The sequence below is a fragment of the Phasianus colchicus genome, chromosome Z (assembly GCF_987193195.1).
Source record: "Phasianus colchicus chromosome Z, bPhaCol1.hap1.1, whole genome shotgun sequence".
NCBI classification, from domain to species: Eukaryota; Metazoa; Chordata; class Aves; order Galliformes; family Phasianidae; genus Phasianus; species Phasianus colchicus.
Window position 1 is genome coordinate 69,357,661 of NC_143476.1, and position 27,264 is coordinate 69,384,924.

The 27,264-nt window shown below is 35.4% G+C and overlaps 1 protein-coding gene across 1 annotated transcript in view; it reads right to left on the reverse strand.

Moving 5' to 3' along the window:
- Positions 1 to 1,119: 1,119 nt before the first annotated feature.
- Positions 1,120 to 27,264, reverse strand: part of ARSB (arylsulfatase B) — a 65,067-nt gene continuing 38,922 nt past the window's right edge. Inside the window, exons 6-8 of the mRNA XM_031610155.2 lie at positions 23,645 to 23,715; positions 2,328 to 2,456; positions 1,120 to 1,840 (exon numbers count right to left, since the gene is read on the reverse strand). Of these exons, the coding sequence (XP_031466015.2) occupies positions 1,575 to 1,840; positions 2,328 to 2,456; positions 23,645 to 23,715 (466 nt within the window). The 3' untranslated portion in view covers positions 1,120 to 1,574. The remainder of the gene's footprint in view (positions 1,841 to 2,327; positions 2,457 to 23,644; positions 23,716 to 27,264) is intronic.

Consider the following 27,264-nt stretch of genomic DNA (forward strand, 5'->3'; position numbering starts at 1 on the left):
CTGGTAGGTTGATTTCGCATCAATTTGATGAGTAACTGAGAAATGTTAGTTGGTCTGGTTTCTTCATAGCTCAGAGTCCACTTCAAGATGAAAACAGTGTTTTCTACAATAATAAAGAAGTAAAATTTGAGTAGGGTTACTCATCACAATGGCAGGAAGTAAGAGTGAGGCTTTTTAAATTGTAGAATGATTGAATAATGCATGCAGAAAGGCCCTTTGGAAATTATCTGTTTTTTCCCCACAGAAGTAAGCCCAACTTCAAGTTAGACTCAACTCATCAGAGTTCGATAACATTGTCCATGGTCTCCTTCAACCCAAGTTTGAACATATCTGAGGATGGGGATACCAATGCCTCATAGCTCCAATCTGATTACCTTCTCAGTGTTGGTTTGTTTTTTGTTTTTTGTTTTTTTTTTCTTGTATTGAAGTAGATCTCTCTGTTGGTTTTTTATCTTTGTACATCTCTGATGGAAGTTTCCATATCCTTCATCTTCTCTATGCCCTCATATTAGGCAGTTAAAGATAGAAGTCTCCCCTTTCTTTCTTCTTCAGTCTAAGGTAACCCACTTCTTTAATCCCTCCTTATTTGTTCTCCTCCAAATGATCATATTCCTGGCCCTGTAGTATGGCACTATATTCCATGCACAGGGAAACCCAAAACACCCTGCTGAGCAGAGAAGAATAAACACTTCTCTTCACGTGCTGGATACATTCATGCCCACATAGACAAACAAGTGATTGGTATTCTTGACCAAGAATGTGGCAACTCCTCTTCAGTTTATTGTCCAGTAGAACATCCAGGTTCTTTTTCACGAAAATGCTTTCCGTCTACTCAGAGCCAAGAAAACCTGCATGGGGTTACTCCACCTCAAGTGCTATACTTTCTAACTTTTTTGGTTCAGCTTTTCCTTCAGCCTGTCAAGGCCTTTCTGCCTGCCAGCTCTGCCCTCTAGCTGAACACTTCTCTCTACCCCCGTTTGACATGTTAACAATGGACAGGAATTCATGATTTTGCTGTACTATAAAAGAGGTTGAGGGTTTTTTTCTTACTCTCAGAATTCTTTCTTTTGTCTTTTCTAGATAGAGGTGTAAGTTAAAGGCAAAGATTGTAATGTCAACTGATGCATTTATTAATTTATTTTTAATGGGTAATGTAACAGCTTTCAATAGAATTTGTCTCCTGAGTAAACATGAAACAAAAACATCTGTTTATTCCACAGGAGAATTCTGAAAATTTCTGCTGCCATGACTCACTGCAGCTTTTTAACAAAAGTAATCCCTTCCAGAGAAGGAGGCAACATTTTACTTTCTACTTTAAGGGCATAATGTTAAAAAAGAATACTCGAACAACAGATTTATAATTTTATCAATATTTTACAAACAATAACTGGGAAGGAGAAAGTGGAAAGGATTGAAGTAAGATTCCATATTTTAAAAGTTCTCTTAAAGAATGAGCAGAGAATGAGTTCACAATTAGCAACAGTGCAACAAGGTAAGACAGATGTGACTAGGATTCTGAAGTCCATAAATCAAACACTACTGCAGGTATGTTTTACAGGATACAGTGCTGTGCACTATGCCCAAGGACCCCAGACCCCAGTTGCTGCTGGATCACACTGGGGATCCTCATCAGGATAGAACACAGGCACTGAACGTTTATAATAGTACTGAAGACGTGAAAGCAGCTTTTTCACCACATGAGGATGTTTTTCAGACAACTCATGTTTCTCTTCAGGATCATGTACAATATCAAACAACCAAAGTCTCTTCGTTGGTGGATCATATGACTGAATCTGTGACTCAGTGAACAAAGATGGTGGAGGGAACCAATGACCGCAGCCTACAGAAACAGGAACAGAGCGTTAATTCTCAGATATGGAACAGCAGTGGAGAGGCAGAGTTATACTGTAAACGAGGAAATCTCCAGGTCCCCCTGATAAATCACTGGCTAGTGACTGTAGCTGCATTGCTAACCAGCACCAGAATCTCTCTATTCCAAATATACATCAGTTATATTTGTATAAAAAAATCCCCGCACCATTGAGATTCAAAAACTTGCATGTCGCTGAATTTCAAATCAAAGAATTTCATGGACTTTCTTCTTGATGGTTTTTCCAGTGCTGAAAGGTCAACTGCGTAAAACTTAATTGCAAAATGAAAGAATATGAGATTGGATTTTAGAATGCCCCTTCTAGATTTGTACATTTGACCAAAGTCCTGAAAAGCTAGCAGAATAAGTAAAAGAAATGGTAATATATTAAACAGAATAAAACTGTTTGGGATGGGGGGAGATACAACATTATGTACAAGAATGAGTTACTTGTTACCTGGGTATCCAGTTAGTAACTTCCATTTTCCATGACGGATTGCTGCATGTATGGAGATATTGAAAAGTGTACTATCCAACGGAAAAGAATTGATCTGTGGTAAAGATGTCCTGTTGTCAATGCCAAAACCTTAATGAAATAGTAAATCAAGTTATGTACATAGCATATAAATGAAGTCATGTTTAGAATTCTGATGGAAAGTAAAGCAGTATCATTCATTTACTTCTCAACACTGCACACAGAATTCGTCATTCATTTACTTCTACACACTGCATACAGAATCTGTCATCTCTACATTCAAAGATCCACGCTAAAATTCACTGGAGATATTTAATTCTTGGAACTTAAACTGCAGCCCAGAAAGTGATTTGATTTCTATGGAGAAAGTAACTTCAGAGTCCAGACAACAGGACTCATCTCATATACAGTTATCATATGTTTATCTCATATGAATGCTCAGTCTAAGAATTGTAGATGCTAAATTTGTTCATAGGACTTAGAAGACTCCAGGATAAGTGCTATTACTGCTAATTCTGTTGGATCACTCCAGAAAGCAAGGTCTCAACCTGTATCCACACACAGAATCACAGAATCAGAGAATGGCCAGGGTTGGAAGGAACCTCAAGGATCATGGATCTCCAACCCCCCTGCTACATGCAGGGCCACCAACCTCCCCATTTAATGCTAGACCAGGCTGCCCAGGGCCCCATCCAATCTGGCCTTGAACACCTGCAGGGACGGGGCATCCACAACCTCTCTGGGCAGCCTGTTCCAGCACCTCACCACTCTCTCTGTAAAGAATTTCCCCCTGACATCCAACCTAAATCTCCCCTCCCTCAACTTAAAACCATTTCCCCTCGTCCTGCAGTTATCTACCCTTTCAAAGAGTTGATTCGCCTCCCCTCTGTAGGCTCCGTTTAGGTACTGAAAGGCTGCAATGAGGTCACCCTGCAGCCTTCTTTTCTCCAGGCTGAACAAGCCCAGCTCCCTCAGCCTGTCTTCATAGGGGACGTGCTCCAGTCCCCTGAAGAGAGTCCCACACAAGAGAGTGGACTCTGTGGAATGACTGGCTACATTCAGACAGATCTACATCTGTCAACTTCTACGGCAGAACACTGAGAGTCTGTGAAGCATGTTTTCATGGAGTCTTTGGTAGAAAAATTAGTTCATTATGTGACTCCATAATCCAGAACTGCAGCAAATTTTATTCTGAAATTTTATCTGTGTACTGATTCCCTCTCAAGAGGCATTTTTTTATTTGTTTGTTTGTTTGTTTGTTTATGAAATTTCCCTCTCAAGAGAATATTTATATGTTCTTTATATCTAGCTCAGAACAAAAAATTAACCTGTAAGGATAAGGAGACAAGTTCCATACTGAAACAAGGAGAGATTCAGACACTCCAGGAGGACCCAAACCTTCAGCTATCTTGCATATCAACTTTCACAAGAAAGCCATGCTTACAAAAAAATCTAAGAGTTTTACAACAATTCTACCAGCTGATACCTGCTTACCAAAGGACTATTATAGAATCACAGAATCACAGAATGGCCAGGGTTGGAAGGGACCTCCAGGATCATGAAACTCCAACCCCCCTGCCACATGGAGGATCACCAACCTCCTCATTTAATTGATTCCCCTCCTCTCTGTAGGCTCCCTAAAGAGCTCCCTATAGAGCAAGACTTAAGTGGAATAGAAACAAGACATGAGGAGAGGACAGAAACGATTTTGGATTTTTAGCATTTTTCAAGAGATACTTTCAACCAATTTTGGGAATTTGAAGGACTCAACAGATTTCTGTCTCTGTAACAAAAAGAGCAATTCATGAGAGGTATAATTATCACGTGCCATCCAATCATAAGTAATACTAGAGGATTCTAAAAAGAGGGAATTCAGTACATCACAGTGGGGCAAATATATATCAGACAGAATGCAGAAACCGAACACTTGAAAAGGAAATGATTGGATATAATTTCTCTGTTTTTATTTTTGTGAAGGTCCTGCTATGTTTTATTTTACTATTGGGCATCATACCGTTAATTAGTTTTCTCTTAATAAACATTTCTTGTAAATACCCAATTTCTCTGTTTACATCAGATTTGTATAGTGTTCCTGGATAAATAAAGCTACAAAACATGCTTAGAATTTGCATGCACAGATTAAGGAGGGCTGAGCTTAGCTTACATCATGTAACACTGAAGTTGATGGAAACAAAAAAGCACCGATGCCCCCTCTCAAAAAAATACTATATAAACAATAGAAAAATTTGTAAAAATCCTAACGAATCTCTTCTGGAACATAAATCTGATGCAGTCATGTGATGCCCCTATCAGATAACAACAGCCTGACGATTTATATTGGCTACTTTTCCACATCATTACACCACATATTATTCTGTCATACTGTTTGCTAATGGGAAAACTCATCTTCGCCTTTCATTTATTTAAAGAGTGCAACGAAGGACATCTAGCAAATCAAAAAACACAGCCATGTTTTTTAAACATTATATCTCAAAAGTACATGGTCTAACAGAAAGATTATTAAAGTCTACATTTTTCATCTAAAGGTTTAGCATGGAGAATACGCTTGTGACTGTTACAGTGCGTGAAGCCACAGCACTGCACAATATAAATGATTTAAAATAGTTCAAATAAACAGTATGAAAGATTGCATTTTAAATACACCTTGCAAAACTATAGGTGACAAAACCAAACTAATCCTGAACTAAGAAATGCTTTTACCACAGCTCAGAGTTGAATTTGTTTGATGTAGTATTATCTCTGAGCAAAATTTATTGATGAGGAAAAGATAAATGTATTCACGTTGAGCTATTATGAATAGAACCCTGTCAGTCGCATTGACACTCCCATTTTTAAATGCTTATCTTGTGCCAAAGAGATGTGCAGTCTATTATTCAACTAAGCAAATTACTTCATAGGCAATAACAGTCAACTTCTGTCAGATATACTGGCAACAGAAAACAGACTGGTGATTGTGAATGAGCTCTACACAGAATATTTATAAAACTGCCAGTTTATTACATTATATAAGCACCAGATAGAGTGCTTAGAAAACATTGCTTGATATGAGTTGTGTTTCCACCACATAATTTTCACCTTAAGCAAGAACATTCCTCCCCCTGCATTTGCCTGAATTTCTCATCCCAGCTGTTAGGCTTCCAGCTCTGCCCTCATTCTCCAGCTTCTGCAATTGCAGCTGAAATGCAAAATCAGGCAATCTTTTGCTGCAATATAGATTTTACAGACATTCCTTTTCTAGGTCAATAGATTAAATAAGTCACATTCTTTTTGATTCCTTTGAAAGATAAAACATTTGTTCCTTAAGCATCTAAGAAGCTACTCTCTGCACTTGCTCTAGATTGGTTTTGATGTCTCATTTCTTTTTCTTTTCTTCTTTCTTTTAGCATGGTTAACTTGGCAGTAGCTATAGGCCCATGGACAAATTCAGCATACAGAGGGCAGATGCTTCTTATGGATCTGAGTCTACCCTTACATGCCCATATACTTCTTTCACAGGCTTATATATCTAAAACGTGATGTTTTTCCTGTGCAGAGGCTAAACATTTTATTTTTTGCCATTTACTCACCACTGTATCAATAGCTAATGGAATACTAAAGCTTAGCTTTCACTTCAAACAAATCCTACATCTTTCACTATCATTTTTCTTATTTACAAGCTTAAGGCTCTCTTTCCTGAAATCCAATTTGTGACCCTTACCACCTGCTATATTTAAGTGCACTGATGGAAAATGATAATAACTTTTATTATTCAGAAATGCAGCAATATTTTGTTTATTTTTAAACATTTAATACTACAACAAATTGATCTAAGTGTTATATTGTTCTGTTTGAAGTCATAGGTAACCAAAAAAAGCATTCAAAACTCACATAGCATTTATATCTCTGAAGAAAAAAAACCAAGTACTTCAGAAAATGTTGCCCTTGGACAAATGACTTTGGAGTTTGTGTCGTATTTCAAAACCATACTTAGTCTCAACAGCCTGAAAACTGATTTCAAGTCAGATTCTAAAATGAATTGAGGTGGCCAATCCCCACTGTCCACAAAAGCGGTTCATGACCTAAAATCATGGTTCTGTGCCAGATTAAACCTATGATGGAATAACTATATGAGTAACTAAAAAAAATAGGGCTTTCATCCCCAAAGAGAAACACCACAGAAACATCACACAAGGTAGTAATCACAGATTGAGTAAGGAAGGAATACTAGTCTCTCATAACTTAGGGCACCAAATAAATGATGAGGCAGCTTATTCAAAATAAACAATAGAATATATTTCCTCATCACAAACACAACTCAAGATTGGAACTCCTTTCCAAGGGATGTTGTGGATGCCAAAAATTACTTGTATTGAGGGATAAAAAAATGTTCAAAAACTGCAAGAAAAGTCTATCAAGGACTATTAAAGACCAAAACAAAATGTAAAAATCAGGAGCTCCATTAGCTTGCTGCAGGTTGTCAGGATATACAGTAGAAATATATTTATGTATTTGCACTCATACACTCTTTCCTACACAACTGCTACTGATGGAAATAGAATTGAAATAGAAGCAAGACAAGTTTTTTTGTGTTTTTTTTGTTTGTTTGTTTGTTTTTTTGCTTCATTAGCTACAAGATTATGTTCAGTTCAGGGCAAACAAAGTACTTTGTTTACAAAAGGAAGGGTTACATCCAAGTAGTTTTATGCAACCCTTTTTGTTACATTAATCACTATGTGTACTTGACAGCAGGGGTTGAAAAGTTTGTTAAGTATATACGATTCAGATCCATGTTTAACTGTAGTTTTAGAAACACATGTACACCACAAGTCATTTCTAGCATACCCTCTAGTTAACTTTTCAATTCTTCTGCTATTACTGTACACCAAAATAACTTTGACCAGTTGATGCCTGTGATGCCATTTGGCATTTAAAAAAGAAGGACTGATTCAGTTTAACTAAGTTTTACAACTTCTAGTGTCTTATCAGAAGCTCTCTACAGAGCTTATAAATTTGTATATTTTCTATGTCTCATGATGCTCCTGATAGGTTTAATTGATATCACTGATATTTCATTAAACACTTAATATTCAGTCAAGAGTAGCCACTAAAAAAAAAAAAAAAAGTTATTAAAAGTTAAAAAAAAAAAAAACATTTGCCCAATGTAAGCAATGTCAAGAAAGCAACAATAAGAAAATGCAACATAGTACCTGACAGCTAGGTTGGAAAATTCAGGCCAGTCAGCAACTTTGCACTAAATGCACTACATTTCAATCTTTCTATTTCTACTTTACAATGAAGATATTTCAGATACTCAATTGACATAATCTATGAAAAAATAAATAAATTCACACTAGTCAACACCGGTACCACATAAATTTGCAAGAAAAAAACAGTGAAGTCTGAACTTTCTACTTCTTTAATTTTGTCTACTATGTGTATTAGTTGAAAACATTTCACTACATTTAATAAATGTATAGAAGAGTATATTAATTTAGAATGTCCTCTACAATTATTAGTCATAAAAAGGAAGATTGTAAATTTTCATCTGAAATTTTAAAAAGTGGATATATATACGGAATTATATTCTATACATATATAAAGGTATGATACTTGTAGAAATTCAATAAGCATTCCCATAGCTCTTCTTTTTCCCTCTGACAATGACATTAACTCAACTGGTAGAAATCTAAAATGCAGAAATAGAAATAGCACATATAAAAATAGAATATTCTGTCTTCAATCTGTGATTAAGATGATGAAAATTACCCATGTGGAGAATAAGAAGTTCTCCTGGTTGGTAAAAGACCAAAGAGCAGAGAATTCTAACATACCATTTAGCAAGAGACCAACCATAAAATGTGGAGGTCTAAATAATATTCTATGAAACATGCTGCATTTCTATACACTGTGGTCTATGATAGTAGAATGTAAGGAGGAAATACAGGGTATTGGATACAGACAAATAAATGTTAACATTTTAACTACTTGGGAAACAGAACTCTGCCGAAAGATGTAATCTAAACAACCTACACGAGTGCCAGACCACAGAGTCCATGTCCCTAAAATTTTTCAATATATTACACAGAAAGAGACGCTTTCATCTATACGCAGCTACATACAATCAGGGCCCTTTAGGGATAATAGAAGCAAAAGAAACTCATATATTCAATTCTTCATCAGTAAAGCAAAAACTAAAGCAGTTACCTATGTTGTGCCAAGGAATTGAAAAACAGAGAAATAACAGCATTCTATCAAATTTCTGTATACAGTATGAAATTCAACCATATGTAGAGAATATATGATCATAGAAAAACCATCAACATTTCTTGTCACACAAGTGTTTGTGTGCATTACACTACATGAATATCTATATAGCTGAGAGTTTGCATTTACAGAAACCCTCACAGTTTACAATGTATAAGGCCTCCAGGTATTCTGTTAGTAACTAAAAAATTTTCTCTGCAGCTCTCAAAACTTATTTTCTGGCTATGCAACTCTTTCTATCACTTATTTGCTTATTCCATTTCAAGACTTAAAGTTATTAACACAGATTAAGTGATACATGTGTGAAATAACAATCCTAAATTCACATAAAATATTCTAAAGAACTCCAAGGACAAGATCCTTCCATCCCCTGCATGTGCAAAATAAGGTTTTTTCCATACTGTGTGATGCTGAGCCAAATGCAGTCACGTTAATCAAATCCCTAATTGACACAGGATATACCAAGGTAACATACAGGCTGAATAGTTTTGTCTGTCAGTATATTCAATGCAACTATGGTCTGGACCTGGACCCAACCTCTTCAACAACTGACTAGATGTCATCTACAACATCAAATGGCAATACTACACAGCACACAATAAGAACAGTAACACCCACAATAAGAAAAACTCAAACATGCTGAAACACTGGATGAGTTACAAAATTATTTGCCTGGTAATACTTTCCTGTTTCCAGTAACATCCATGTTCCAACTAGACTAGACTATATTCTCTTAACAATCTTGTCTACATCCTCAAATGCAATTACTTTTTTTTTTTTTTTTTCAGTCACCAAAATCTTCAGGGAATATTTCCATGGTTTTGTATCACTTCCCTTAATTGCATCTCAGCTTGTTGCTATCAGAATGGCGACAGCACCTCTCCAACCTTTTGGTCTTCTGTTGTTGTATGACAAAAGAAAATAAGAAATTTCATTTTGTTTGTAGGTACTAAACAGGTAACATCTATAATTAGGACAGCACCGCAGGAGAGTCTTGTGTGTCTCTTGCAGGAGGATTACACACTCTGGATGGTACTGCTCATGACTGCAGACACAGAATTGAACACAGGATCCCAGTTTGAAAGGGACCCACAAAGATCACAGAGTCACAGAATTACAGGGGTTGGAAGGGACCTCTGGGGATCATCAAGTCCAACACTGCTGCTAAAGCAGGTTTCTTAGAGTCATATCAGACAAATTTCTGCCAACACAACCTGGAGAGATACATACTGACCTGTAAGTGTGACACATACAGTAAGATTCTACTAGTTATGCCTTTAGAGCAAGGATCACACACATAACAAAGCCTCATCATACAGCCATAAGAGGAGAAACTACTGTACTGAAGAAACTAGTACCTTCAATATTGCCCTTTCTCAGCTGTTGGGAACAGCAGTACTTCTGCATATGACTAAAATAGATACTGCATTTAAAACAGTACAATCCTGTCCACACAGTTTGTGAAGTGACTTAAGTCAGTCACTCCAGGAAAATGAGATTTCAGAAGGTACTGATATCTTGCAACATCAAATTTCAACTTTTTTTTTTTTTTTCCTTTTTAGTATTATGTTAAGATTATACTCTAAGAGTGACTATACTCTAAGAGTGACTAAAAAACAGTTTCTTTATTTGGCAAAAATGTTTCTGTTAGAGAGAAGTGAACACGTCTGTGCATTATTGAGTAGAAATATGCTTAACAGTTTTACAAAATACTGGGAAAAAAACACAGAGGCTATTACCACTAGAATTTAAAACCAACAAACAGTAACTCATATTATTTTCACAGTAAGGCAATGCATATGCCTTCTTGCCTTTTGTGATCTGATTAGTAGCCTGTAAAAACCACAGAGGAGATCCCCAGACAGAAGTCTGAGACTCACAGACCAAAAACCACTTATATGAGAAACTCAAACAGAAAGAGGATATTTTCCAGTGTGTTCACAGCTATGTTTAAAATCAACATACTGTTTTAATGATGCAATAAATCTGTATTGTATTCAATAGCCCCTATATATTACTATGTAAACAGCAATAGTACCATTCTCTGCTCTCTCCATCAAAATAAATTCAAAGTTTTGCATCTCACACCTTCTTTTCTAATGTAAACCATTTGAATCTTTTATCAGGATTTGAAACATTTACTTACATAATGCCCTTTAAACAGAGAACACTTCAGCCAAAACAACAGAATGTCAGTCTCCAGTTAGCAGGCACCCAAACAATTGACTATTTATAGGAGTGTGCCATCAGTAAGGGAAATAAAAAGTGGAGAAATGAACTGTAACTTCACTGCAGTACAACTCAGGAAGCCACATTATAATTCTTCTTTGTGGTCAGAACTGCTTCCCATGATCACATCTTAGGACTTTTACTGGATAATATTTTTCTAACTGTCCAATAGTTTTCTCCCTACAGGAGAAAATTCTCAGGTCACACTGAAAGCTCCACGCAAGTACAGGCTCTATACATTATCTTTATCCACTACAGCAATTAGAAAGCGATGTCCATTTAACGAGGAACTAGTTTATTTTTTCAGTAAACTGGAAATAAAGAAAAGACTCGGGTCCATTTAATATATAATTTTAATAAAGAGAATCTGGACTCAAAAGGTTAAATTCACATGGGGATGCACCTGACAGAATGAGAGATTGTCTCTCACGTCTCTCACTTCCAAAAAATCTGGTCCAACATTGGGGTTTTAGGGACCCAAGTTCCTGCCCCAAATATTCCTGGTTGATAAAAAAAGGTTTTGAACTGTGGTCTTCCTCTCAGCGTGAACTGCTCCCCAATAGACTGCATGAAATTTCAAGATGTGAAAGAGAAAATATGTAGAAGTTTCATACATCATACAATTCCTGCAAATACTTAGTTTGGCAAAAGAGAAAGTAAGCATTTAAGGCGGTAATGGGGTATTCAGATGGGTTTGGGTAATTTCGATTTCACTCATAACAAATTAATTTATGCAAATTTAGTGCATACATCATGTGAATCAGATTCTTAACTTTTTACTGTCTCCTAAATTTTAACTTAACGATCAACATGTTTTTCTAGCACTTACAGATGCAAAATATTCTCTGACAATAGCATGGTTTTGATTTGCAGGCAATTTGGTTTGCTGCTTAAACAAATGATTCTACAGATCAATCCAATGCAGAAACAGAAACTCTGCCTTACATCGTAAAAACAGAATGGTAACTGGAAATAAAATCAAGATCTCCTTAGTATTTCCCAAAAAGGAAGTAGCTAGATCTAGGAAAAACAGACAGAAGGTGACAAGAAGTCTTCTTATGGGAGCATAAGAACATCATCAGAATGTAGTGAAGGTCTTTTCGGCAACTGGAAAGCTGTACTCTTCACACTGTACAGCTGCACACATAACAGATGAAGTACAAATCCATAGACTGGTTCAAAAACATAAGCTGGCATTGGATTTCTATTCTATTTGAATTCATTTTATACTTTTGGATTAAGCACCAACTTGCTTTACATTAATTTTTTTCTGCTCCTAAATTTCAAGCGATAATACACCAAATGTGAGTCAAGCTTTTATCTAATTATCTAATATACACACAAGACCATGGTTATGGTACTGAGAGAAGCAAGAGTACTACATATTTCATTTCTATCAATGAATAGTAAATTAATTCCCTTCCAACTAACTGAAAAACCTGTTTCTAATGTAGTAATATAATTTCAATACTTCTTTAAACTAATCAGATGAACTAACCACTCACTTGCAAGAAAAGAGTAATTAAGTTTTCAAATAAAACATTATTGAGAAATTTAAAAAGTTAAATAAAAAAGACATAGTTAATATTTTCCCAATTGACAGACACGTTTAGAACTTATGTATTCTTATACGTATATATACTATATATATATAGTTAACAGTATGCAAATGCACAGGTGTTCTCTATGTATTTATAAAAGGAATCAGAGAGAAAGAGAGTATTTTTCTCCTCTTCTCATGTTACAGAAGCATGAAAGTTTTGCATAAAAATAGATAAGGATTATCTAGGCAAAATCTGTTTTAAATACAATGCATTTTACCATTCTGCAGATGTGCAACAAGGTCTGGAAGAAACAGTACAAGAATATCAGAGCCTTATATTAAGCAACAGCAGTTGATGAAGGACATGCATGTCCCTCTATAGTACACAGAATTTAAAAAAATATTTGAATTACAGGAACAATTCTGATTTGTTTGGGTACGAAGAAATCTGCAGCAATTTCAACTCCTACTTGTCCCTAAACAGGAAACTTTGTGATGTGTTTCTCACAGATGCATTAGGAACTTTCTAGGTTGCAATATGTTGAAAATTTAAAGCAGTTTAAGCATTTTATTAAAAATACCTGATGAAAACTTTATGACAAAAATTACTTCTTGCTAGGCTCGATTCTGTGAAGTTGCTTAGTTTTCACAGTAAGATGCAAGCAAAAGCAAACAGAAGGCAGAATTTTAAGAAATCCTCTCACTTCCTCTGGCAAAACGCATATTGCTGTCTTGAGATGAACAGAACACATGTTGCTCCTACTACTGATTCAGCCCTGGAATGCAGTGCACACTGCACTGGTCAAATGGGATACGATCAACCCTGGCTATAAGTGCGGATCTCACCAGTTTGATTCTCTGCAAAGGTCTTAGTTGATCTCTTTAGTGAATTTTAGTGGTGAAAATATCTTCCACAAAATGCAGGGAACTTTTAAAGCCTCTTGGTGAGAATTCAGCTTTTGAGAAGAATGTTTTTAGACTAATTCTTAAAATACTGCAAATTTTGGGACCTAAGTGAGCAATAAGAGTTAATGCCATAAATGTTTAACCTATTCTTTCATAGGATATATGATTTTAAGAAACCTAACTATTTATTTTCTCTGACTTTACTGAACATAAAACTCTTCTCTCTATTACAGGAATTTTCTGAAGACAGGAAGAAATAAGAAGGAGAAAATGGAGGAAACAGAAAAAAAACGTTATGGATACTTACTGTGATATCACAGTCATCACCATCCACAATAAAGCCTGAATTAAAATCTTACTACATGTCTCAGAAAATATATATATATGTTAAAGTCCTGATCAACACTTGCTCTATTATACTTTTAATTTTTTATGCCAATGTACATTCAGTCTTTTTGAGAAAAAAATCTACAGGGAAATTTGAAAACCAAAAAAATAACTATGGCAAAAATTAAATGCAGAAGTACCAGTCAGCCTTTATTGAAGAAGAAGCATTATGAGCCCAAGCAAATTATATAGACTGTTTTAATGAGAGTATGTATAGGAGCACCTTGTTTGTGATCAGACTGCTTTTGCATATGCACTGTTTTTGTATATTAACAAGGTCAGTAGGTCACTATGCATAACTCCTGCTGTCTTATGAAGCACTTAAAAAAAAATCTCAGAAGAATCAAAGCTTATAAATAATACTACTTACTTAAGTAGTACTTTCCCTCTTCATGAAAAGAAACAGACACCATCAATATGTGAGCAGAGCAAAATCTTCATGGTCATTTCCAAGTCTACTACAATGTTACGGACATGTTTGTAGGCAAGATGCCTTAATTAACAGCCTACTTGGGAGAGTCCATGAGAAAGATGAGAATGTGTAAAAAGGGATAACAAGTCTGCTATGGTCATCTTGACATTCAGATGGGCCTGTGGGCTAACAAGGCCTTTGCAACATATACTTTTTTTGAACTGTGATGTATGGATCAATTATTTCACCTCAATAAGGAAACTGCAAATGTCAAGAGCTCCTCCAACCTACACAGTGACAATGAATTACTAAAAAAATAATGGCCTTTGCTACTTCACTAAGGAAAGACATTTAGTGACCTTTTGCTGTTTTATAACAATAATGAGTTTCCTACAAAACTCTTTCTGTTACACTATTAACATAAAAACATTTGAGGAATAGCCAAGGCCTCAGACACTGTAAACCCGTAATGTCATGCTGACGAGGCATACATTTGTGCCACAGACAAACTCACACAGTGGTTCACCTGCTCTAATCCACTTAGTTGAATTTGTGAAAAAAGTTTCAAATTAACCTGTTATCCCTTCTGATTTCAGTTTTCTCATGGCAATTTTTTTTTTTTAATTTATTTAATTATAATAAAAGATTTATATGAGAATACCAAGCTCAGACTCTTTAGCTGTAAGCTCTATACCCTTCTAAAATTAATTTCAACAATAGTAAGCATATTAAAATATTCTTGGTTCTTGTTTCAAAGTACTCTTCACCTCCATTTTTACAACAGATTAAGATTGTATCTTAAAAAACATACAACGCAAACAACTGAGTAAAATTCAGAATTAGTAACAGTAGTAAAAAATATGACCAAGAAAATCAATAGTGTGAAGCACTTATCAACATTATTACATCCTTATACAATTAGAGAATCAAAACATGAAGGTTATTCTAAATAAAAGCAAACTGATTAATACAGCCTGCAAGATAAAACATCAAAAAATGAGAGTGAAATAAAGTGCTTGACTTTTACTTTTCCCAGAAACAAAATGAAAAAATAAATTATTTTTAAAAAAATCTGTATCTTTTTTTTTCCCCCAGGAAACAGTTTGAAACTCATGGAATAGTATTTATGAAGTATGGTAAGAAATCAAATATCTTGTTGAGATGGCCTTCTCTGTAAAACACACAAACCCCATATGTGTTACTATAGGATAGCATTTCTAATAACAAAGAAAACTGAACAGTCCGTAATCTGATATTAATATCACATGTACAATTAAAATTTCAGATTTCTAGCTCAGAAACATGTAACATATATGTCAAAAGCAACAAAAATATAAAAAATTAATGTTATGTTCAAGTAGGGATTGGACATAATGAAGCATAAAGAAGCAGCAGTAACAAATTCCTGAATCCCAGCCGAGATATTGGCATTTCTACCAATTCTGAATTCTAAAAGTGATCACCTGCATCTCAAAGGAAACATGGAATAAATACTTAAGAGACTCACCAAAAGTGCAATAGCCATATACTTAGCGTAGAATACTATAATGATGGTTTACATTCAGATGAAGAAATGCTAAGAGCCAAGGCAATGTACAACTGAAGGCCAAACTTCCCAAGCTACACCTCCAAAAGAGCTTCACCACAGAAACTGCTTGTAAACAGCAGACAAAGAGAAAACACTACTCATATCTGATCTGAACAGCAGTGAGTTGGCTGGAACTATGGCCCCCTATCAGCAAGTGGGGTTGAGTTCTACCCGAAACTGTCAGATCAGCATGAAAGCACCAAGTGAAGTTGTTGAACACCATGCACAGTTTCAGGGTTACACGTTGGCAACTCCTGCTTTATGCAAACACATGGAGTCATTTGAATGTATGATTTACTTGTAATGAAAAGATGACAGATTCCAGATGGTCAGCATATGGACTGTTTAATTTTGCAGTGAGAAGGAAATTCAGAAAAGTTGTGCATCTTTTCCCCATTCTGGATCACTTTCCCATTCCAGCTGTCACAATGTAAGCCCAGTCATCCTAAGATACATGTTGCTTCTTCATCTCCTGTTTCTCCAAGAATGATTTCTGGGTCTTAGCCTAGTAGAGATTTGGAAGTACATTTCTCCAACTCAAAGCCAAAGAGCATTTTCATCCATACATAGCATACCTACACCTGTTGTACACTTCTGTTGCTGAATAACTCCATTACCAGAAATTGTTTTTCTTTTCCCTTATTTTCATAGTTCTAAGGAATCTAGATCATCAGTAATAAAATTGGAGAAGAAATCATTTCTGACCAGTCTTAGGAATCATCTTTCACCGGTACACTATAAGTAATAAATTGGGCCTGAAGAAGCCTGGAATTTCTTAATAAAGATTAATCATTTTGGTATATGTACAGATATAATATATAACGCTGTAGCCATTATAATGCGATTTTGATGCCGATGAATGATACATCAGTCCCAGAAACAAAATGGTTTCTCTATTGTAATATATCATATGTTCATTCTGCACAGAGTAGATTTAGCTCTTTATAAATAACCATTTATTTTGGCAATTAATAGTACAATGTATGAGGTAATGCCTTTCTTCAAATGTCAAGGAGAGCAATGTAAAGTTTTATTTGCATTGAGAAATTGAATCAAAGCTTAGAGAAAAGTCACAGAATGTTTTTACAAGTTTTCTGTCTTGGATGTTTGCCTCTATGAATAGATATCTTCAAAATAAATTGTCTACAATTAGTAGCCTACAGTTTTATTATGCCTTTGATGTTCTACTTTATGGTTAGGTCTGGAATTTGAAAGGAAGGTAAAAGTTTTTTCAGCCTAAAACAGCCCCACCCAACAATATATTTCTTTTGAATACACCACTGTGACTTAAAGATTTAAACTATTTTTTGAAGAGAAATTGATTCTACATATGTAGTCTACAAGATTTTGTAAAATCCACTGAATTCATTAATAAGTTAGCAAGTCAGATTAAAAAATAATACAGTATGTACTGACAGACTCTTATTAAAAGCTCTGAAATAAAGAGTGCATTTTCTTTCACCATGTCATTTAGTTCTCATTCTCAAAATAAAACTGCTTTCTGTGGGATATAAGGTTTCAATACTGCTTCAAGACAGACCTACTAGCAACAACGGTGTGGTCAGGAATATGTTTGGTTTAGCAGTTAGAGGAATTTAGATTTAAATCCAGTTGGTTTTTAATTCAGCTGAATCACCAGAACTTGATGAAATGCCATAAGACCATCTAAAAGGAAGCAGATATTTCACAATGGAAGAGCTGACGTCATCCTTACAGCTGCCAAATCATCAACTTGACTTTTTTTAAGGAAAAAAAAAAAAGACAACGTTACAAAAATGTGGTAAAACAATTTTGTTTCTGACTTCCAACAAATGCAAATCAGATTTTGATTTATGCAACTTTTCAGTTACTTACATATTTTATTTGAGATTTCTTAACCTATTTATTAGAAAATGATACTGTTTGAACATAATTTTAGCTTTCTGGTTTTAATTTTCTTAATTTCCTACCAAAATCGTAACAGAAAATGTGACTGTTTCAGACAGAAACCTGGAAGACTGTAAGTCTTTCATACCAATGTCCTGCCTTTATGGAATTGCAAACTCTCTAGTAAATTACTATGTGATTGAGGCATGTTTTTTTTTTTGTTTTTTTTTTTTTAAATAAAATGAACTGCATGATGAAGGAGAAACAAAAATGATGGTTTTTAGCAAGGAGTGAAAAGACCAACTGCTCCAAACAGACAAGGTCCATCTCCATCAGCAGAGCTCAGCAGACTGGTTTAGCACAGCAAAGCCCAACAAAAGGGTGCAGCCCACACAGTTTTCCCTGAGGCCCTGGCACCAGGAACAGCCAGCTGGCACTAGGAGGACTGGCTCTACCTCCTCACTTTCAATTGCACAGCTCTCCTCACCCCACCTTCCTCTGGCACCCATCAGGACCTTCAATGAGCCAGCTGGTTCAACCCAAGTGAAGAGGAAAACATTTCCCACTCAAGGTATGCAGGTTGAATCAGTCAGTAGAGGCACTTGACTAGTACTAGAACAGATGCAAAACAAGCATCACCACCACGTGGCTGTGAATGCGAAAGAGCTCAAGTGAAGGATTTCTCCAACAGAAACCTGCTGGATCACTTTTTCCCCATATTATGAAATAGAAACCTCAAGGTTGATAGTTCTGAAGCTAAACAAGAACCAGACTCATCTTTCCCAGTTAGTTTTTTTTCTCTCTTTTCCTATGTGCCAAAATGAGCATTAGGTTAACTATCCAAAATATATCCCAAGGAAAAAAAAAAAAAAGCAAATAAAGTTTGAATCAATATCTGATATTCTTTATAGCCTGTCTATATGAGTAATATTGGTAACTCAAAAGAGAGGGTGACTTGATCTAGTTGAGTTGATCTAGTGTCCATGCTCTGTGCCCATTCCCTGTCTGTCACTAACCACACAGCCCCATCTGCTCCAAGTCATACAGCTACTGCATACATTCATTCAGATGGCTGCTTTAGTGGAAATCTGCTCCTTTTCCACCGCACCCATGCCTCAGGTTGAAGGCTGATCTAGCAGAAGACTCACCCTGCTGCCATGTGATTTCCAGATTCCCCTTGAGGGAAGAAGAAAGAAAAGGAGAAAAAGACAGGCTGGTCATTTTGTCAGTATATCACCACCATACAGGTCTCACCACAAAGTCCTCAAAAACCTCATACCCTATCAATACTACTTTCAATCCTAGTTTTTCACTCTGTTAAAACATCACTATTTTTGTGACCTGTAAACCAAATCAGTCCAGAGAGAACTGATTATTTTTAACCTGACCATTCCACTGGGCTGCCACAGGTAAGACATAGCCTGAGAGAAAATGTGCAGTCAAGAATAGGAACTCCTTTTTAACACTGATAAAGACAAATGAGAAATTACAGCTTAAAACATGGCAGTATGTTTTAGACCACTCCGAAGTTCTACATTTGAATTAAGAAAGTCTTGAATTAAGAAGGTAACAACTTGAAACATACAATAACATAAGGCCTGCCAGCATTGCTTGGTAAAATGAAACTCCGGATGAAATAGTTCACAGTGTTTTGCTTCTTATATTGCTTAGTATTAATAGGAGTGAAGTACAGTACTTTGATACAATACCATAGGGCTATCATATTTGCCACTAGATACAAGTTCCAGAACACAGACAAGTAGCTGCTGCTCAGGAGATTCACCAACCGTTCACTGTTGCAGTAGCAACAGCTGATGCCCAGATGCTAGGTAATAACAGTGCCCAGCCTAAGAACTTAAGAAGCTGTACGATCTTACCCAAGTGTTAAACTCGCAGGTCAAAGTTAGTTCTAACAGACCACAGCAGCAAAGACTTAGTTACCTCTGTAATCAAATTAGTATACTCAGCCTTAAATTTAATATTCTGTTGAAAACCCTGTTGTAACTATTAATACTAATTTGTCTTCTACACAAGTTCTTCCCTGAAAAAAAAGTCTGTCATTAAAAATCTGAACAGAGCAAAATTCAGTTTTCCTATTTCTGTCAAAAAATCTGTGAATTACATGGGACATCCCCCAATTCACTCAACTAAAAATATATACCATCAGTTTATTTATAGATGAAGATAGATGCTCTCATTAAACAAAATATATAGACTGTATGCACACACTGTAAGCAAAAACACTCAAGAATTCAACGAATACACAATGAGCACCCGTAGAACAATAACTTAATTCCCTGTGTGTGCATAACTACAGTGATCAGAACTCTCTTGATTATTTTCCATCTCCTGTAAGTTTTCTTTGATTATGTCTAATAGTATCTTGAATTTAGCTTCCTACTTGCTCTTCTAAAGTACCCTCCAAGCCCAAAGGTTTAGCTAAACTTAATATTCCAGTCATTTTTTTCTACTCTAATTACTAAAATAAATGAATGTTAGCATGTTAAATACTTCTTTTAATGCAAGAACCAGGATAATGATTTAGGTGAAGTGATATTTGAAGTGGACTTGAGCAAGGGCAAAGACTACTGTCATAATAAGAACGAAGAAAAACAAACATGCATATATTTTAGCACTGCAGGAGAAAGAATACTTCAATCACCAAAAAGTTAGGACAAGAAAACACTAAACAGTTAAGGAAATAACAAGACTTAAGAATGATGCGCGTTTTATCACCTCAATGATAAGAAGACTATCCATGGGCATTTTAAAATGTTTTTTTAAAGAGTCATATTGCCAAAGCTATGAAAGAGCTGCACGTTCCAATCTTCATATCTCCTTAATTTACCCCTAATATAAACGCCATACACATTATTATAGATCTTGATTCTAAACTTGTCATTCAAATATAAATAAAAACTGAAGAAGAAGAAATTGGCTGAGTTAATTACATATTGTTGCTTCTAGTAACACAGATTTGTAAACAGAATTTTTAAACCTTGTACACCACAGCAAAATTTCACTATAGTAGTGAAAAATAAAACCACAAATACTGTGATACATTGTACAAAACACAGAACTATTTCAACTTCCAGCTAAGAAACTGACTACATTCTAGCAGTTCAAGTACAAGGAATGATTCTTGTCCCCAGCAGTAGACTACTAATTTATTTAGTTTCTGTTGCAATAGAAATGGTATGTTAATAAAAAGAATTGTGATTTGAAAAAGTACTGTTTTATGTATGTTCTATCATGTATAATAGGGAAATATCTTGTCAAACCTATCAGTAACACAATTACTTACAAGCAAATCTTTTAGGGGTGGGATTATAAAATCAGAATTAGGAAGAATGTAATATATTCAAATTTAGAGGTCACTGCCTGTTCTTGACCAAAAGCTTTATTAAGAGAGAAAGTGAAGTCGGAACAAAGCAGCTTGCTCAGAAAAGACAGGGAAAATGTACACCAGGCATATCCAATCTGCAGCTCGCCCCCTGCCCACGCTATAGAGATGAAGAACACACAGCCATGCTTTCCATTTTAATAAAAGAGTTTGAGAATGGTTTTAAAGACCAAAAAAACCCCACAAAAACATTAACTTATGTTTGCAAAACTGCTTTCAGTTGATATAAATACATTATCTGCAAATTTTCAAATGGAATGTTTAGAACTACAATTAGATATTCAACTCAAAAATCTGATCTTCTCTTTACCAAACTTTCATAAGACTTCTCTTACCAGAGAAAAAGATCCTTTGCTTCACAATCACACCTTATTCATAGCATCATTTTTTGGCAGTACTCACATTTGTGAACAATTGTCAAAAAATGAAGTACAGGAAGAGTAAAATTTAATCAACAATCTCTGATGAACACCTTGATAGCTGAATAAGAATTGTAACTGCTGCCATCGAACCAAAGTGATACACTTGTTTCACAAAAACAAGGCCAAATATCCCACTGGTCTTATGTTTATTGTTGCTGTCTTTTTTAATATTTTAAGAAAAATACTAAAAATTAAATTCTTATGTTACTTATATTTTAATAGCACTGTATACTTTATGAGAGCTGCTCTGAAATTACTTCCTCCTATGTTAATATGTTGGCCCATGACGTCACAGGCAGATGTTGTTGGTATGGCAGTAGAGGTTGAACCTTCCCACCAATATTCCATTATGTTTTGTTGCTGTGTGACAGATGGCAGCAGAGGGGCAGTCTGACAAAAAGAAGTCTAGCATGGAAGCACATATGAAGCAAAGGTTTGTACTGAATTCCTCCATGCACAAAAATGGCATTCACTGACATTCATCAATGCTTGCTGAATGTTTATGGAGACTCAACAGTGGATGTGAGCAAAACTGGATCATGAGCACTGGTGCAGATTTTTACGTTGCAGCATGCAGGCTTCTGTTCATCACTGACAAAAATGCATAGCTAATAGTGGTAACTACACTGAAATATAGTGTTTTGCAGGTAAGAATTTGCTCTATCAAACAGCTTTATTGTGCTCTTCATATACGTTCCATTTTCCATGGAAATAAAGAGGAGGCATTACTTTCAGATCAACTCGTATATATGCAGGCTAAGACAATTCCTCTTTACTCAGTGAGGCCCAGGCAAGTCAAAAGATTGGACACCCACACATACAGGGTGCATAAGGACTTGCAGGTGAAGATTTGCATTTTGTTTCTCATTACTCCACTTTTTAAATGGCATATAAAAATATTATGGATTTACAGCTACATACTCACCTCCCTCTATTCATTATAGTTGAAAATCACATCTCATTCAGAATAAAGTACAATTTACTAAACTTCTGCACAGCTGCCTTGTTCCCTGCACAAATTTCACGCAACAAATGCATACATAAAGTAAAGGTATGCCTGATGTTGTGTACAGTAAAGAATCATCAGAGTATGGCTTCATGGAAACAATCTGTGGGAGTATTTCCTGAGCTTAGGCTTTCTGAAAACTTCCTCTTCTCATTCCCTTTATATTTAAACCAGGAAGCTGGCTATTTAAACACCTCAGCTGTGCTCAATAACAGCAGCTCCCACATGGAAATGATGGTCTCTGAAGTATACCTCAAAACACATCATGGCATAGCATTTTACAGGAATGCTACAACTGACTGAGGATTCTTTGAAGGGAAATTGGAGTAGCTATGCCTTAATTTCATCAGTACGTAGGAATTATCTACAGGCAGTATTGTATAGCCAACATTAAATGTGCACAATGTTTCTCCATCTCAGAAAAGCATCACAGAACCAGATGTGCATTGCAGGCCACCATGCCACTTTCCTTCCTGTTAACACAGCAAAACTTGTATCTCTTATGCAAGTAACAGATCACGGTTCCCACTGGACTACTATTCCTATACCTGGATTTATTTCTTCACTTAATGAAATACAGAAATGCTATAAAAACCCTAGGAAGGATCTGTTCCAATGTTCTGTTTGAAAAAATATCTGCTTGAAAAGTCTGTAGTCCTTAGTAAACCAATAGTGTTAAATCATAAAACAGACAGTGTCCAAAGAGCTATAGAACTGGCAAAGTTAAGTTCCAATTTATGTGACTATAGCATTAAATATTCAACTCGTGATTCTGGAACAAAAGCAATCACAAAACTTGGAACTTCTAAGCTTCTTACAAACTCGAGTTTTCCATTTTCAAGGTCAACGATACGATCACATCAAATGTGATCGACACATCAAGATATGTCTGGCTGAGCATTTCAATGGGAACTACCTGCCAGTCTGGAGCACTGAAGACAGGATTTGGTGGTTTGTTTTGGCTGTCTGCATTGCTGTGCACCTCAGGCACATGGCTGCTCCTGAACAACTCCATGTCACAAAGTACTGCATTCATTACTCAGCACTGTTTCAGAGCTCTGCAAAATGGGAAGTTTGCATTGGTCATGGTTCAGTAAGGATTTACCTAGGGTCTGATGTTTCTGTATTTTAAAACTAAATGCTTTATTGAGAAGCAAATGGCATACTACATTATATTGTTTCACCTAGAAGCAAATACTTTAATTAAGGAAAACAAGGAGTATTGCAAAGATCATCTGTATGTTTTATGAGTCTATACCAGTGGCATACTCACATGGGTAATCATCCACAAACATTGGATCTATGTTATGAAGCAGTTCCACTCTGGGAGAAGGTCTTCCTTCACTAGAAGAGAAAGAAAATATTAACTTCCACCTACAGCTCATTAGGATTCTGCATATTTTATTTCAGTTCTCTTCATCGTACTAATACAGAATTAATTCATATTGTTAAAACTAATCTGAATGTTCTCTTCCAGCCCAGTAACACCAGCTTTTGCCCCATCTACCTTCCTTGACTTCATTGACATGTACTGGCATTACTGACAAGATTAAAAAGCATAGAACTAGCCTTACCAAAGAAGGATTTTCACTATTACCAACTTTAAAATCAAATTTAGCAGCATAAGCTGCTAACCGAGACTTGGTCTGTTCCCTGTGTACCTGAACAGGAATCATCACTCTAGAGTGCTGAAAGCATTTTGGTCGTCAGCTTCAAAAAACACCAGAGGCATTGGCAAAGCCTTAAAAAAATTCAACCTCTTTCTTTTGTAGAGAGATCACAAAGATTATTTAGGTTCTCTGAACCTTCCCCTGCAATAAAATAAATAAATAAATAATATGTCTTTCTCCAGCTCTTAGCTCCATAGCATGAAACCCTAAGTTATTAAGAAACTCTCTGAATTAAAGAAAACCCAATCCTGAAAGAAACTCAATAAATGAAATTCACTCCTTATAAAGGGCAACATGGGTAGGAACTAATAACTATAAAGAACCTTGTCTACATCATTAAAAAGCATTATCGTATTTCCTGACTGAGAAAATAAACAAGTTTTTAGAAACTTCCAAATAACTGAAACTGTTCTCCTTTATTGTAAATCTCAACAGTCAGTGTAGGGCACTAAAGCTCTTGACATTAAAAATAAAAATTGAGGTAATAAACTTAGTGGAAATCTTGTAGAAACAAAAAAATGGCTGTTACTTTAACATATATTTCTGTGAGAAGTAGTTTATAATTGAATAATACTTACACAATTTAAACCTTTCAATATCAAGTAATTATAATTAATATTGTTCCATTTCACTTCTAAAATCATTTCTGGATGCTACACATTTTGACTAAAAAAAAAATTAACAAGGAGGACCAGATGAAAGACTAAAGTTATTCAGATAATACAACCTGGTAATTAATACAGAGGAAGTACAATAATTAACCCATAGGCTAATTGTTGGTCATACTACTGAGTGACCTGGAAGTCATTACTAAGTGTCTGTCCATACGTAACAGAATTTGATCTTAGATTTAAACGAACTGTATTGCCTCTGAATGCTTCATTTACAGCTGTTGTCAAATGTGCCTTTTCCCAGAAGTTATTAATGCTACTATGAAGCAATTAGTGCAAGTTAAATTAAGATGTGGATTTAGAGATTGTAAGTGATTTTATAGAAGCTGCTTGGGAGATATTGTCATTTTCATATGTGAATCTTCAGTATTCTTTCAAAAATGGAGGTTTATAACCACTATAACAGGACATCAGGAAGGAAGAAACAACATCCTTGTAAAAATAATACAGAACTCAAACTCACAGCAGACTTCCCTTTCCCTTTGGCTAAACTCATCTCTTTCCAATTTGCAGAGGTCTGCAGCTGACCTTAGTCCCTCCAGATGCCCTGCATTAGAAATATACAGAGCTAAATAAGAAAGATGTAAGATTTTCTATGATATCTTACGTTTGTAATTTAGCAGGTTTCATTGTAACCACATCTTCAAATTCTCTTATTTCAGAATACTTATTTTTAGAGTATAGTCTAATACTTTGCTTCCTCACCCTAAAAATAAGGAAGATTTCCCTCTGTTATTCTGCCATGTCAATTTATACTGAGAATTTAATTAGCCAGTTAAAAGTTTATTTTTTCCAAAAGTAAAAAAATAGTCTAAAAACATCTGGATTGAAACACATTCAAGCTTCAGAGTTAGAGAAGAATTAGCAAATTTATGCTAAGAATATCAGTCTATTTTCTCCTTTTTAAAACCATATAGAGGATGTATTGCTCTCTAATGAATTTTAACAAATATCAACATGTGATCATTCACTTTAATTGCTGTAAGATAGGCAGAAGGTGTCCTTGGGAGGAAATCAAGATTTGTCAGAGTAAATATGTTTATCTTTTATGAAAACATCCTGACTATCACTCAGCAAAAGTATTTGCATTATCTTGCACTCCTCTGGGTCATATCTGTGTACACTTTTCTTAAATAATTTTATTCCACATATTTTGGAAATAAACATTACTCTCAGCTTTCAATTGCTATATTTGTAAGCAGCTGTTTATACCACAAATAGCTGCGAATTAACTTTTTCCAAACTCTTCCTCATGTTAATGTCACTATTTAATACAAAATAATTTAAGTTGATCTTGCTTCCTATTTCACCCAATCAAATCTGATCTATCTAACATCACAAAAATAGAAAACTGCAACATGCCAGGCAAAAGTATCAGAATAAAATCTGAAAAACTAAAAACATCTGGATTGAAAGAAGCTTTGGAGAAACAGTAGTTATTATAGCCACATTTCATTCTGAATCTCTTAGTGTCTATCTAGTAATGCTTCATGTATTTTACTACAATCAGCACTACAGTTCTCCTTTTTTTTTTCTTTGTTAATGTAAAACAAAATCCTTCTGAGTGTAGACATACTAGATATTCAGTATTGAAAAACAAAATATATCAAAACAGTGCATCAACCAGAACAGACTTCTACATCACTATTTTGCCGTAACATCTCTATTTCAATAAATTAGAAAGCATATGGAAAACAGATGTTTCTTAGAAATGCAAGTGTCTTTTGAGAAACATGCTGAACAGTTCAGATTCCTTGATTAGTTGTATTTTAGCAATGTTTTCCATTAAATGTTTTTTTTATCCTCAATTACTATTTTTGTAAAATAGTAAGCGATATTTCTACTGGATTTTAGATATAATTTCTAGCATGTACATGGTACATTACGTTTTAAAGGTTCCAGCTACAGTGCAGTATTACTTAACACTGTTAAGTACATTACTTGTTAAGGTACAAGATAAGTGGAATCTGCCATGATTTATGCAGAATGTCTATGGCCTGTGTTAATGACACCCAGTTTAGAAGGTGAACAAGATCCCAACATGCAGGTCACTTTGACAGGATGTACTTATCTGGAGATAAAGAACAGTGAAGATTTCTGGTGCCTCAACAGAGGCAGAACAGGAAAAACAGCACCAGTAAGGGTACAAAAAGGCATAACAAAAAACTGTGCATGGTCACCAGTCTAAGAAGAACACAGATGTGTCCCTTGACCTCTGCAGCACAACTGCTGTGGCTGAGCAGAAGTGTTGCAGGGCACAGCATCAGAACTGAATTGCCTCAGTACACCTGCCCTGGTGCCTGGATGCGGGGCAGACTTCTTGAGATATTCACCTTTCAGCAACTGTATGTCAGACTGTGACTGTGTGGGTGAAACCTATTTTTCTTCCTTTTCTGTTTAAATAAAATTACATTTTACTGCCATTAGATATCCCATTGGTACTGCTGCAATGCTATTTACTACAGTAGATGAAATTAGAAAGAGCAAACAAGGTTTGAGCTCAAAGGCTCTGTCAAACAGGGTAGCGTAAAAATTTTAGTTTAAGAAAATAA